At 41.4% G+C, this 15463-nt stretch overlaps 1 protein-coding gene across 2 annotated transcripts in view; it reads right to left on the bottom strand.

The window, feature by feature from the left end:
• Positions 1-15463, bottom strand: part of SFMBT1 (Scm like with four mbt domains 1) — a 71631-nt gene that overhangs the window by 5814 nt on the left and 50354 nt on the right. For both annotated transcript variants that reach the window (XM_039733996.1, XM_039733994.1), the window contains exons 9-20: positions 14634-14784; positions 12730-12812; positions 10582-10708; positions 9801-9914; positions 8394-8436; positions 7354-7418; positions 5780-5919; positions 3809-3918; positions 1967-2142; positions 1067-1245; positions 691-936; positions 337-465 (exon numbers count right to left, since the gene is read on the bottom strand). In XM_039733996.1, the coding sequence (XP_039589930.1) occupies positions 337-465; positions 691-936; positions 1067-1245; positions 1967-2142; positions 3809-3918; positions 5780-5919; positions 7354-7418; positions 8394-8436; positions 9801-9914; positions 10582-10708; positions 12730-12812; positions 14634-14784 (1563 nt within the window). The remainder of the gene's footprint in view (positions 1-336; positions 466-690; positions 937-1066; positions 1246-1966; positions 2143-3808; positions 3919-5779; positions 5920-7353; positions 7419-8393; positions 8437-9800; positions 9915-10581; positions 10709-12729; positions 12813-14633; positions 14785-15463) is intronic.

Genomic DNA, 15463 nt, shown 5'->3' with positions numbered 1-15463 from the left:
CCATTAGTTCTAATAGTACAGTTTTAATAGACACTGGGTTTTATGGCAAATTTGAACCAAGATGCAAATAAAACGTTGACTCTTGTCATGATGCTTTGTTGTAGGCATTATTGTTAGTTTTAGGATTCAGATACTCTGCAGACCAAAATATCCTCCCCCCAGTAGTGAGAAACCTGAAAATTCTGGTCATTCCCTGAACTCTCCTCTCAAACTGCTGCAGGTTGCCAAGTATTTTTTTCCTCAGAGCACTATAAAAAAAAATAAATCTTTTTTTGACTCCTTAAGGGACAAGAAGCCAAGTGACAGATTCAACATTCAACAGACAGAAAATGATACCTGATCAAGGAAAATCCTTGCCAGGGGAGCACAGTCAGTGGATTTGAGGAATCGTACCACATCAGCCACGCTCCATTCCAGAGGGTTACTGTCCAGCTGCAGCTTTTCAGCAACTTCCATCTTTATGTCCTAGACAAGCCAAAAGAATTCCTCAAATATCACATATGCTTAGTCTTTGTCACAGTCCTATGACAAAAGCATAACACACAGAGTGGATTTTAATTGTTCTGTAGAGTTTTCACAACACCCTTCAGGGGGAAACAGAGAACACACATATTGTGGGTAACATCCCCAAGATTTTGGTGCTTGCTCAGCAGGGAGCAAGCCAGGGCAGAAATCTACATTCCAAGTTACCTTTGGTGAAGGAGGTTTATTTTCATCATCAGAAAAGGAGAAGGTCCTGAGCTTCCTCTTCCGCTTGTCTCGGTCCTGAGCCAGGGAATGAGACAGCTCGCTCTGGGTGGGAGATGATGATAGGGATTTCTTCTCTGACACCTCTGATTCTTCAAACACCTCATCTTGGTGCTCCGAGGTGCTGTCCTCAGTCAGAGACTCTTCATCCACCTCATCCTGGTCATCCTCTTCTTCTGCCCCACTGCCCTGAAGAGTTACGAAAAAAGAAAAAAAGCAGCTGTAACCTCAAAGTTAGAAGGAACTAACCTTTGCTGTTTCAAATGAAGCAGTCAAAGATCACATCCCAGATCTGGGAGCACTGCTGGCAGTGTCCTACCTGGGGAGATCCAGCTGGAGTGTTATCCACGGACGTAGAAGAACGTTTTTTCTTATGAACAAAGAAATGTTTTCGTCTCTTCCGTCTTTTATTTGGTTTCTTCATGGCTACTTCCAGGTTGCTGTGGCCACCCGGGGGCCGACCTATCCTCTTGTTTTTCCGTTTTCCATAATAGTGTGCTACCAGGACAGAAGAAAGGAGCACAGTGCTGAAATGCACCTTCAGTGTCACTAGTTATGCTTGCCCCTCATCAGGACTGGTAAATCAGTAGAAGGACACTTCCCAACAGGAATCCCAGTTCTGCAAAACTTCAAAGTCGGTATGTTTGTATTTTCCACTTCAATTTGGTTTAAGGAACAAGAGTTACTGATCAATTTTGTTTGCTCTGTAAAGATTTACTTCCTCCATCTATGGGAAGCCCTCAAATGATCCTATTTTATACAAAAATTATCAAAGATTCAGTCCAACTTAATAGTGCTTTTTATGATGATTTGTAGTTTTTAAACACGGCCTCAATGCACTGTTTGTTCTCACAGTGTCAAATGCTTAAAGCCAGTCTACAAAAACCCTAAAAATTAAGAAAAGAGCTTGAAGGTGTTACATTTTTCCCTCCACAAATTGGTAAACGCAATTATAATGCCAGTTAAATTACAACATTAGTCAGTTCTTGTTCCAAAAGTTGTTTTAAAAAGATGAAGTTTTAAGCACACAACAGAAGTTAAGCCATGGTTCTACCACTTAAATCAGAAATAATTTTTGCTCCCCTATACACTGGAACATGAATATTTTGTAGGACTCTCTTATGTAGTGCTTGAGCTGCTCCTTCTGGAGTCAAAGTAAAAAGAAACTAAAATACAACACTCCAAACTCCACCTTGGTGTGGACTGGGGAACTACTCACTGTATTTTGTCTTTGTCAGGACAGAGCAGTTTTCTGAACACTTATCCAGCACCATCTGAGGCCCAAAGAGGTTTGGACAACATTCCAGCTTGATGCAAGTTTTCCTGCAGAACTCTGCCACCCGGTCTGCTGTCCTCACAACCTCCACCGTCGCACGGTAGCTCTTGCCTTTGTACCTAGCATTGAAAATACAGCCATAATTAGGAATCTTCTCATTACCAGGATAAAGGGACTTCATTGAAAGGTGTACAAAAATACTGAGATCTAACTGAGAAATAATATGAGCAATGATGAACTTTATGGACTGCCAAGTCCAGGAAACAGGATCTCCTGTCTCTTCTGTCAGATCCCCAAGTAAAGAAAATCCATCACAGAGGTGGCTGCAGTACCAAACACAGCAACACTGCCCCATCAACAACTACAAAACACCATCTGAGGGGACTGTCCCAGAGTTCAGATATTTTGTTTTCTTTGTTCACAGATGGTTTGCTCTCTCTTTGCTTTTATGGGACTGCAGAAATGCCCACTGTGACATGGACAGCTGGTTCTTCAAGCCAAGGCTGAGAGCACCCACTGAGCTCATTCAGGTAACAGCAGCCAGCTCTTGGGGAGCCTTTCTGTGCTCATCCTATGGAGGCAAGGGGACCACTGCCACATTTCCAATCAGCTTTTGTCCAGCTGCTGAACAACTCCCTGGGACAGTCACTTGCATGACTCCACATACTGCTCCTGTTTGATTTAAATGAAGAAATTATTCCTTTTTGTTCACCAACATTGCCATTACTCTGAAAGAGCTGCACTGTGTAATATCTGCCAGAGCTGCTCAGCATTTCTGCTTTGTCCTCCAGCACAGCTACAAGCATGTGCTGTTATCTACCAGAGATGTTTCAGGCCTGCAAGTACCTAGGTAATACCTTATAAAAACCAGCTGTATCATCATAGTCCAGACACCTCTGGTGTCACTACTGTGGCAAAAGAAAGCAAACAGCAATTTCAGCGAGACTAAACAAATATTTTTTTCTTTATTCTTCAGCTACACCTTCTATTTACACTAACCTTTGTCATCTTCCTATTGCCCAATTCAGAGCAGTCCTCCAATATATGGAAAGATGTCTTTTTATACATGAAACTGATCCAACAAAAGAATTACTGACACGTTCAAAATTATGTAGGAAAATGTGCAGTGGCACATTGGGAAAATCTAATCTCTAATATGCAAACACAGTGACCTAATTACAAAACCATCCCTAGACTATAAAGGAATATCTGGACTTATCAAATATATGCAAATATGTTCACTGCTCTTTTCCTAGCTGTAAAAGTAATCTTGCAAAGAAGCTTCAACTCAAAAAGCTCAGCAGGAAAACTGGGAGTGCTTTAGGGTAGACTGCTGTAGAAAGACATCCACGTCAGGCCATTTCAAAGCTTCTAACTTTATTCCTGAAGAATGTCTTTCCACTAAGAAATTTGTGTGGAAATGCCTGAGAAGCTTCCCAAGCAGTACATGTTTTTGCTTTAAAACACTGACAATTATCTTCAGGTGAATTAAATAATCTTAAACCTCACCCACAGGTCTGTCACTACAATGTTGTACCAGTGCAACACCAGTCTCTAGCTGCTCACATGCCTGTAGCAGAGTACACTGTCATATTATGGAGCATTAAAATCACATGCACTCCACCAGAACTCATAAAGAAATGTATAAAGAATTCAACACTTAATGGCTGTTGGCATCTTGATATGCTCTAAGTGATTTTTCCTTCCCTGAAACGGATGCTAAAGCACAACCTGCAGAGAACAGCTACTGGGACTGAGGAGCCAGGGAACAGGACAAGAATTTACTTGGCCTTTAGGGTCTCTCCATGGCCATGCCAGGCAGCCTCTTCATCCAGCTGCAGCTCTCGCAGGACACGGCTGGGCTTGTAGGCGGCGTTGATCAATAAAGTGAGAACCTACAGCACGAGAGCAGAAAACATGTGTAAGTTATTTGTACAATAAATCTGTTTTAAAGTGCCAGGGCAGAATAGGAAATTACTCCTATTCATCCAAATTATCTAGCATCAAGGCACTCATTCACAGCAGGATTACAGACACCCCCTGACAGTGCCAAACAAACACTGAGAGCAGCCGACACTTTGGGCCTTCCCAGCCCTCAGAATTTGTCTGCAGAGTCACGAGTGTATCCAGAAATTTCCAAGTCATTGCCCTTGAATTACACATCACTAAATTAATGCCTGGGGCTGAGAACTCCCAAACTTTCATAACCTTGGCTAAATCTGAGCGATTATCTTAAAGATTGTGTGTCATGTGAAGATGTGCCAAAAAACACTGCAGGATTTTGCTGCCTGCTAACCCACTGCTTACAACAAAACCATAGTGCACAAACCTAAACTCTCATCTGTTTTGCTTCCATGAACCATGATAAGGTCTGTATTTTAATAAAATGATAATTTCTCAAGTACTGTAAAGTAACTTGGAAGTTGTGAATAACCTGAAGTTAGTGGGGGATAGTATAAAATGTGCACTCTAATTGTACATTTTATGCTCACTGTGTGCTTTTTCCAAATCATTCCCAACTGGGTGCATAACAACCTTGACATTACAAATCTGCAGTTTTATTGCCACTAATGGAGTAGTCCAGAAATCAAAGGAAAGTATTAAATATAATGCAAGCACCAAACTCTCTCTAGGATTCCTACAGTGAGCAAGACTCACAACTGAAAGGAATACAACTGCACATACTGGCTGAGCTTTCAGCACCACTCAGCACCTGCACATCAGCAGGATTTGTGCACACTTTCTGCTTTCAGGCAATGAAGCAGAGTAAACCTTCAAGATTAAATGAAGCTGCCACAGAATTTCACATTTGCTCTTTTGCAGTTCTTACAATAAAGTACTGAAGCAGGCAGAAAGGATAGGGTACTTTTCTGCATGCACAATTGGACCTTTGTCAATAGTCTGCTTGATTCTTGACAACCAGACTCCTGTTTTACAGCATGTCTGCCAGAAAGTCTTTCTTAGGGTCTCTCCCCGTTAAGATATTTGGTAGGGGAGGTAAAAATTCCAGGTATGCTGAGCCAATTCTTGTATATAAAGTGATCATTTCATGACAGCTCAAGTGTGCATATCCAGTTAGTTATATCTTGGGAAATTTCCAGCCTTTCAGGTCAGATAATAACCACCTCATGATCTTTTTTGAAATTTCAGACAAATAATTATTACATTAAAGTATTGTAAATTTGCTGTGAAACATCTTCTGGAGAAGAATTAAAGAATTAGCATTAAAGAATGGACTCCTCCTCCCTCAATTACGTTAAGAAGCCAAACTGTAATTTCACCTGATCTATGCAAATTGTATCCAAGTTATAAAGCACAGATAACTCTTTTCATTTCCCAATTACTGAATGCAGTTTGCCATTTTGACTAAGAAAATCTGTATTTCCTCTGTTTTACCATCAACAGTGCAAACTGTAAAGGAATTTTGGGATTATCTCCAGCTAATTTCTGTTAATTAAAATGGAAACATTTATTACAGCTATAAAAAGATACTAACTCCTTTGATTGTGGTAATTACAGGTTATACTGTTTTAACAGAAAATAAAATTCAGCAGTAGAAGGCTGAGTGTTACTTAGATAAATGAGAGGCTTTTACTCTTATCAGCCATTCAGAAAACCGTTCATGATTTATACTTTATTATATGCAAAAAGACACTCCTAACTTATCATCAGCTTAAATTTCTGAATTGCCCATGTGTAATTAGAGAGAGTGCTGTTTAAGACGCACTGCTTTTTGCAGTGCATCCATCAGCTCACCTCCTTCAGCACCAGCACACAGTTCCCAGGTCCCACGGACTGGGGCAGCTCTGCAATCCTGCCCTTGTTCAGGTAAGGCCCCGAGAAGCACCGGTGGTTGAAGTAGATCTTTGGGCAGCAGTACTTGCCATTAATTACCACTGAGAAGTGAGAAATGAGAAAACAAACATTTAAATCACACACTGCAAATGCCCCAGGAAAGAATCTCGCAGTAGGCAACAGTTTATCTGCTGTAAAAAAAGGAGGGAAAAAGTCTTGAATGACAGGGATTTGAGGTAGTTTCTGTGTCACGTTTGCAATGGCACCATTAGTTATTCCACGTTGTCAAAACATTCTTCATACTTCACACCCGTGCTTGCAAATTGTCAAGCTGCAGTAAATAAAGATGGTCGTGTATCAGAAAAGAAACATTCCCTCTTGGCTAGTCTGCTGCTTCATGGTATCACACCAGTGAGAACAACAAAGACAAAGACAATCCCAACTCTTTGGTAGCAGAAGTAGTTCCTACACAGCAATTACAGGTACATTTTCCAGTAAATTTTCTCTCCCCCAAACTTCTGCCACCAGAGAAACTGGCAGTTATTCTCCACTGTTTATCCTAAACTGCAGCATCACATTGTTTTGTATTTTTAGATTTTTTTTCCTTTGATTAGCAAACAAAAGATGCAACTGATAGACTGACCTTTGATGAAGTGACATCAAGCTCTCTGAATCTATTTAATGGTTCAGCATTGCTCAAAATTCAAGTATTAATATATATTGCAATACACTTATGTACAAAACCAATATTGTTTTACCCAGCAGTGCTGTAGTTTATCTTAATTGAGCAACACTACCACTTAAAGACTTTAAATTCAGCAGTTGAAAACTGGTAGATAAATAAATGAAGTCAAATTTACATTATGGCTCTATTAAAAGCCAATTAAAATGATAAACAAGGACACATCATTTTCATCTTGCTTTCAGTGAAGCTTCAGATGTGCACTTCACTGTACAGAAAACAGCAGAGGAGGAGGCACTGTGTTGCCAAATGGATGGATCTGTGTGACTTTCACCAGCAGATGTACTTATTCATCACATTTCTTCTTGCAACAGTTGAGAAAATTATTAGATTTTGCCATCTGGCACACAAAGCAGTTTGCTGTTTGAATTGGTTTTGTTTACCACCATGATGAAGTTAACAAAAAAACCCAGAGAGATCTGCTTCCCATAGCCAGAATCCAAGAACTCTGAGCACAGACAGAGCACACCTGCTTTCCCCACATTATCAAACTGAACAGGTGACAACACAAGGTCACCTGCACAATCACAGTGCCCATTCAGCTTCACATATCCTCTGCTGGAGGGACAACGTTCTGGTGTAAGAACCTGATTTCCAGGCTTAATGCACATATGAAATGCAGAACACAAGTAAGTGCAGGTTTTTGTTTGTTTTATTAATTTTTGAAGTTCAACAAATCATCAAGGGATGAAAATCTCCAAACCCTTTCCTCCCCTTCCCTCTCCTAACAGGACCGAGCAGGTGAACTCTTACAGGATGTTGCCTTTGTTAGCCTGACCTCTGTGATCAATACCTGAGTCAGAAGAGTTCAGCTCCTGGTTCTTTAGTCCATCATGAACCGTCCTTGAAGATAAAATTCTGAAATTGAAAGAAGGAGGTTGAGAAAACAGACAGATAGTCCCCTGGTTCTTTAGTCCATCATGAACCGTCCTTGAAGATAAAATTCTGAAATTGAAAGGAGGTTGAGAAAACAGACAGATAGTCATGACAGTCACCTCTCTGTTACTAAAACACTATAACACTTTTTTCCTCAGCTCCAGCCTTATCAACCTGCTTTTCATACCTCCCCTGTTTCACAATAACATGCAGGAACTACCAAATTCCATTTGGAAAGGACTTCTGTCCTGCTACAGCCAGCAGCAATCCTTCCTTGCTTGTAGTCCATGGGGCACCATGGTGACAGACACCTCCAAAGCCACCCACAGGAGTTTACATCCCCTGACTCCTCCTAACTTCACATTTCACAGCACAAGGCAGTGTACCCTCACCTTATGCATTCTGAAAAAGCTGGATTTGAAACAAAATACAACCAAAATGACTCCAGTACTCTGGTAAAGATCCCAACTGCAAAACATGGGGGAACAGTCTGCTCAGTATTTCAGGAGCAATGCAAACACTGGCAGGACTACTGACAGCTCTGGTGTTTGTAAAGCTGTAAGAGTCAATAAAGCCAACTGTGAGCATTCCATGGAGCATTTCTGAGCAGGTCACAAGACTGAGCTCTACGTGCATGACACAGAGTTCCTAGACTAACTGTAGATATGAGTAGAACACTTCTTTTTGCCTGCTTTGGGACAAATTTCATCTGGGAAGGAACAATTACCAAAAAACCACCAAATTTCAGACTTTCTATCTCCTCTTACTGTAGTGCAAAAGGTCTTTTTGAACATCAGCAGAATCTACCAGCATTAACACAAATGGACTGTGGAATCTCTCAACCCTCAGTGCAGCACTTTTGCAAATCTACATCTTCCCTAACACAGCATATTTTCCAATTGAAAAATAAAGAGAAAAAACTCAACAAAAAACAACAGCAAATAACCTGTTACTTACTGTTTCTCTGGTTGAACTACTGCAATTTTTTTCTGCTTGTTTACTGAAAGAAAAAAAAGAGCAAAATATGAGAGGCAAACAAAGCATGCAGAACAATACATATATAGTAGACTCATGTCTTTAAATTATACAGCAAAAAGGATCTTTGTTCCCATTACTGCAGTGTCAAACAACTGACCCAGCTGCACAAGAGATACACTGGCCCAAGTAATTTGAAGAGAACCAGGTTTACTTCAACTTCCATTAAAAATTCTTTAAATCAAGCATGCATATGCCCAGTTTTCTACGAAATTTAACCTTCTGTGTTTCTTTGTGTCAGAGCCCCTAAACCACCTGTACTACCAGCCAGAAAAGGAATGACATGCTTTCTTTTGCAGCACCCAAAGGTTGAGCTCTGCAGCCCAATGTGTCACTTCACTGGCACAGTAAGTTCAGCACTTTAACTTTGAAATGGAATGAAATCAGCTGGTTAGAAACACCAGTGGCTTAAGCCAATTCCTAGGCAGGAAAACACTGCTGCAATCAAGTCAGTCATTTAGGTGATGGGTCCACTTGCAAATTCTGGCTTTCACAAACAGATAGTAAAATAAAACAAGGTAATGCAACATTATACCTCTTCAGCAATTTCAGACTTTAGCCTCAAAAAACTTCTGGATATTTTTTTTTTTCAAATCATCTTTTATCTAATTAGGATCCCCTCTTCTTCCTCATCTATCCTTGGCAGTGCAAACAGATTAATTTCTCTTGCTTTGACTTGCAGAAAATGACAGCCCATTTCAATCTAAAATTTTTCTTATCTTACCTAATGAACACTGAAGAAATTCTTCAGTTTCTCCAACCCCCATTAAACTTTAATAATCATGCCTCACTAACCAGTTGAGAGAAGACACTGTCTTATTCTACCTACTAGTATAGTCAAAAAGGTAGGGTTTATCTTCAGCACTTTGTCATTAGGGATCATCACCACCTGGCCCACTGAGAAAATCACTCTCCTTTATTTTGACTCCAAAATGTGCACACAAGCCACACTGTTTTGTTGTGGCATTAACTTGACTTTCCACAAGTGCATGTGTAAAATCAGTATCAGGGTCAGACACGTGGCAAGAACAGCTCAGACAGAAGTAAATGCAGAGCATGGGGGGGTGTTCATACACAGACAGATTTCTTTGTTAGGCCAATGGATTGTCCCCACAGTGTGCAGGGGCCTCAAGCTAACACTGTGGGGTTTGAAGCTGTAGGGCTTCCAACTGGCCCCAACAGCCAGGGAAACAGTTGTGCAACACACAGATTCTCTGTGCATGATGAATGTTTCCAAACTCAGCGATGCCAGCAATAATTCTGCAGTGATTTGCTCTGGCAGGTCTCACCAGCTCTAACCCAACACTGCAAACAGAAGAGAACTGGTACCTATTGCTTTGCGAGGAGGCCTGAGCTGATATCCATTCGTCTCACACCAACCCACTGGAAATATATTCATTGATTCCACACTCACTATACACTCAGGGACGGGTTTCTTGGAGCCTGTTCAGTTTAGAAAAGGAAAAATTGAAACAAGTCATAAAACTCTAATTTGGTTAACACTGGCTGCACGTTTGTTAGTGAAGCTGCTTTGATTTATGGTGTATCTGGAACACAAAAACAATAACTTATTCATCCCCTTTTACTGACCAGATTCTTTCCTGACCTCATTTACTTCCTCCTGAAGGCTGGAGATGGGAATTTTCCTTCCATAGTTTAGCAGAGATGCACAGTGCATAGTAAGTGCATGCTGATGTACTTCCAATCAAGAAATGGGATTATAATGGAGAACAGCTGACACAGGCTTACTCTATCTTAATGAAGAAACTTTCCTTCCTAGGTCTGGCCAAGGCTTGCTCAGAATGCAAGTCGCTCATCTGTGAAACTGTCACAAGGCCCCGCTCAGCACTTTGCATGGTGCATGAGCCCAGCACTGACACTGCAATGCACAAATGCCATTTTTGGCTTAAATAAGCAGTGCCAGCCAAGGCAAACTGGAAACAGACAAGGCAAGTGGGTTTGGACTATGATTTCATTGAGGAAACAGTGCCTTGCTGCCCATATTCTGCACACAGTGAGTTTGCTCCAAGTACTCCTCAGGTTTGGGGATGGCACTACAAGCAAGGGTAGTGATGGGCAAGCACTCCTCTCTCCCCACAAACCAGCTTACCCTCCAGCTGAAGCCAGAGGTATGAATCTTTTAACTTGGTGACTGTAGCAATGCAAACTTCTTCAGGATCAACTGGGTTCACAGCCTCAAGTTTCATGTTCTCTTTAAATCCATGGTCAGAAGTTAACTAGGAAAAAGCCAGAATACTTCAGTAAGGCACCAGCTGTGTATCCAGGACAGGATATGAATATCCATGAACAGGAGCAACACAAAGCCCTCAGTGCCTGAATAACACAGAAAGATACTCAACACAAACAGGAGAGATTTCAGATAATTAGCACACTGTAAACAAGTAAGATATATCAGAACTACAACAAATTTTAGTTAAAAAAGGCTCTACAGACAGACCTAGCAAATAACGTATTTGTCTTCAAAAAATAAGGATGCTCAGGCTCACTGAAAGGATTGAGTGCATTCTCAGCAATCAGAAATTCTTTGCTGCTTGCCACCTGAGTGATAAGTCTGACAAATAGTCTGACCAGGTTCTCTATTCTATCATGTTAACTTGGAAATCCACTTTACGTATGCAAATAACATTCCTGCCTCATCTGAGTTCTGGCAGGCAGAATAGGAAGCTTTCTTTTCATTTCACATTTTTTGGATAAGTAGGGTCTTACTTTATTCACCAATATAGTTTGCATTTATATATTAAAAAAATATCCCTAAAACATAAGAATAGGTATTTATCCAGCTCTGGAGCTCCTGAATTAAAGATAAGAAGTACCAGCCAGACAGAGAACTCTTCTTCCCAGAGCCACTCTGCAATGTAATTACAGGATCAATACATTATGAATTCTGGAACTAGCCTACAGTGATCAACTCTTCTCAGAAAAGGGATAATAAATTCAGTGACCTGTTCTAAGATGCCATAGTTTACAAGACAGAACAAGGGCAAACAGAATTCATAGCCAGCAACACTCTCTTCAAAAACTGGTAATTATTCATTCTAATTTCTCCCCCTAAGCACTGCAATAGCCCAAGTATGGTAAATGGAACTGGAAGGCAGGTGTTAATAATACCCTTTCCTGCTTGACAAGGTATTGTGCTTTGGGGGACAGCAATACTGTCACTGAACCAACAAAAGCCCAAAATCTTGCACGTCCTTCAGGCACTGGTTAATGTAAAATGATTATTTGGTTCTAATTTAAGAACTTTTTATTGACTTTTTATTGATTAATACAATGGAATTAATTTTTCAAGCTGAAAGGATGGAAGATTGAAAGAGTACCCTTAGTAAATGAAAATAAGGTCTATTAAAAGGCCCTGTTTCCACAGTTACAGGAGTGCCAATGATTGATGCTGCTCTATGTCTCTTCCACGGACTCTTACACATCTCAATTTCACAAAACAAACATTTATTTTCAGTCTGCTTTATCACAACTGAAACATTTGGTCCACTGCTTCCCTATCTAGGAAGCTGGCATGCAGCTACTTCAGTGCACTCTCATTTATACTCTCTTATCTCTTCTGCTTCCACAGGTAAGGTGTTAAGCTGCTCAAATGTGTCCAGAGGAGGGCAACAAAGCTGGTGAAAGGGCTGGAAGGAATGCCCTGTGAGGAAGAGCTCAGGGCTCTGGGTTTGTCCAGTTTGGAGAAAAGGAGGATGAGGAGTGACCTCACTGCTCCCTGCAGCTCCCAGAGGAGGGGACGTGGAGAGGAAGGTGCTGAACTCCAGGGACAGGAGGTGTGGGAATGGTTCTGAGGGCAGGTTCAGACTGGACACTGGGCAGCACCTCTTTACTGAGACGGTGTAAACAGGAACAGGCTTCCCAGAGAGGGGCTCAAAGCTCCATCCCTGCCAGTGTTTGGACAACATCCTTAACAATGTTTTAATTTTTGCTTAGCCTGGAAGAGAGTCAGGCATTGGATGGGATAATTGATCATTGCAGGTCCCTTCCAGCTCAAACATTCTATTCTACTTGGAAAGGCAATTAAAGTAAGACACTGTTTGGACAACATCCTTAACAATGTTTTAATTTTTGCTTAGGCAGGAAGAGGGTCGGGCATTGGATGGGATAATTGATCATTGCAGGTCCCTTCCAGCTCAAACATTCTATTCTACTAAAGGAAGACACAAAAAAAGGTTCCTCTCCCTGGAATCAGGGGTGTCACTGAGGCAGCAGAGATTTTCCTGCAGGAGAACCTTACCAAAGGGAAGCAGCTCTGGGGAGCTGCCTCTGCTCCGCACTGTTTGAGGTAGTCAGCCCAGTCAAAGTCCTGCCCAGGGTAACCTAGGACAGCAAAGGGTTAGAAGGGTTAGAATTTAACAACTGAGACTCATTTCAAACCCACCTGAGACACAGAGTCTGAGATCTGTTTGGGTCATTCAGGTTTGTGAGCTGACTTAGGGCTTCAGGGAGCCATGTGAGGTCAGACCACTCCAACCTGAACCATGAATCTGCCAAGCAGACAAGGGCAGCAACTGAAACACGGGAAAGGAGTTTCACCCTTTTCACAGGGTACACATGAAATTCAGGAAAAATTTCTGCAACTGCTGTTGTGTCAGCTCTGAAGCTATTTTTTTAAAACAGAGCACTCAAAACATGCACAATTTCAACATGCTGCTCTCTCAAAGACATGTTAAATACTAAGTCATTAAAGAGAGCAGTAAGATGTGCCAAGAGCCTCATCAAGTCTGATAACAGCTGTAGATCTGCACACCTCTGAAGGGAAGTGTCTTAACAAGGAGTCCATCAGGAGACAGAGAATCCTTCCAAGAAAAACTATATTCTTCTTGGGGGAAATACTTGGCTTCCCTGTGATTTCACAAAAAGCAATAACTGAAGGGAATGGGGCCCAAAAGTGTGCTGCCATGTCAGTTTGAGGCTGGCAGTAAATTAACAAGGACACAAGTGCTACACTTATTCCACTCCCCTTAAAGAGACACCTGTGACAACAGTTCAAGAAATCAAACAACATTTTAAACCCAGTGTAAGAATATAGCATTAACATGACAATCTAAAATTCTAGAGATCCAAAGTTTCCCCCTGAGCCTCCTTTTCTCCAGGTACCCCCTGCTCCCTCAGCTGCTCCTCACAGGACTTGGGCTCCAGACTCTTTCCCAGTGCCATTCCCTTCCCTGGACATGCTCCAGTCCCTCATTGTCTGTTTTTTTAGTGAGAGGCCCAAAACTGAAGCCAGGGTTTGAGGAGTGACTTCATGTATCCAACCTAACTTATTCTGTGACTTCTCAGAAAGGGTTGACCCAGAGAAGGACTTAATTATTCATTTTCTCAGTTTTACCAGTGCCAGTAGGGCTCTTGAGACCTCACACAATTCAGAATGTCCACCATGTCCAGGGAAGACAACAGAAACTTAAAATTCTTTGTCAGCTCCGGTCACATGCCTATAAAGTGAGATTTCACTTTTCACATGCAAAATTCTAGGAAATGCTGGTCAGGCAGAGCCACTTTTCACACCTTATCCAAGGAAAGGCAGGAGACAAACATCCTATAGTCTCTGCTCCTCTGATGTAAGGAGCAGCTAAAACAAAACATCCTGAATTGTGAGGTGGTGAGTAAGAGCAGAGGACCAGGTTTTACAGTCCCATTGACATTTCTAGTTTGAGAAAATGAATAAATATTTCAGCAGTGCAGGAACACTACCCTATTCCCTTATGTCCTGAAGCAATGTTTCAACAATCTGCAACAGTGCCTGATAGGCCATTGGTAAGAAAAACAGTTCATTAACTTCTGAATGATAAGATAGCCTAAAAATATTATAAAATGTTGGATAACAATGTTCCATTCTGACCAGAAGCAAAAATCCAATGCAAAGACTACAGGCTTCTGCTATCATGTTAATTAAGTCTGAAATTCACATTTCTTTCAGGCCTGGAATTCTCACTCCATCCATTCCAGTGTTCAGGTTGTTATGCATGACATCCTCAGCCTCTCATCCTCCCAAATCCACGCTCGTGCCTGGGAAACCTCAATTCCCCAAACTCAAACCTCCTGATTTTCAGAGCTGGATCTTTCCTGTGCTGCTCCGTGCCACTGCTTTGTGGGGTGCTGTGCTGAGCAGAGGTGAGCAGGAGGAGGCTGCAGCCTTACCTGGAGGGGGGCTGAGGTGCAGCCCGTTCTTCAGGCTCCACTGCACCGGGAAGATGCCGGCGCTGTTGACGTGACAAACGTAGCGCTGGCTGCTCGCGCGCTCGGCTCTCAGGTCATCAATTTCTATCATGAAATATTTGTCATTGTACACCTGCAGTCAGCCAAAAGAGAACCACGGGCCCTTGTGAGATGCAGATTCTGGTAACTTTATTAAACAGCAGCATTGCCTGATGGAAACTCTTTACCTTGAAATACTGGGAGGGTTATGAAAAGATAAAATTAAAAGAATCTTTGGGATTCATAAGCCAGCGGACTCATCTGTGTTATTCAGAAACTTAACAAATATAAATAATAAAACTTTATGTCTGAGCACTTAAAAGATAAGGTGACCTAGTGCTTTAGGGAATTTTCTCATGAAAAATGCACAGAAATTAGCATCTGTGGTCTTACTATTCTATAACAAACTGCTTATTTCAACAAGGCTGAACTGCATCTCAGGATGGACTGTCACAAATAAAACCACTACAATCCTGAAGCAAATAGAAGCAGGACAAGCAAATAGCAAGAAAAGGAACACTTGATCATGTTGCAGAGTTTTCAACCCAACTTTGAAACCCCTTGTTTGGAAATCAGGCCATCTAAATGTCATGTGTACACAGTAATGACATAATCTTCACAAAATCAAAACCCCCAAAAAACCATCTCCAGGTGGATACTCAGATTGTGAGGTTATATACCCAATTTTAAAAATCTGGGTTTGACAATTTCCATCATTTGATCTTTTGAGCTTGTATCTTTATGGAACTTTTTCCCTCCAATGAAATCTAGTG

Source organism: Passer montanus, unplaced genomic scaffold (assembly GCF_014805655.1).
Source record: "Passer montanus isolate IOZ18808 unplaced genomic scaffold, ASM1480565v1 scaffold9, whole genome shotgun sequence".
NCBI classification, from domain to species: domain Eukaryota; kingdom Metazoa; phylum Chordata; class Aves; order Passeriformes; family Passeridae; genus Passer; species Passer montanus.
Note: the sequence above shows the minus strand (reverse complement) of the source record. Positions and strands in the feature narration are given on the sequence as shown.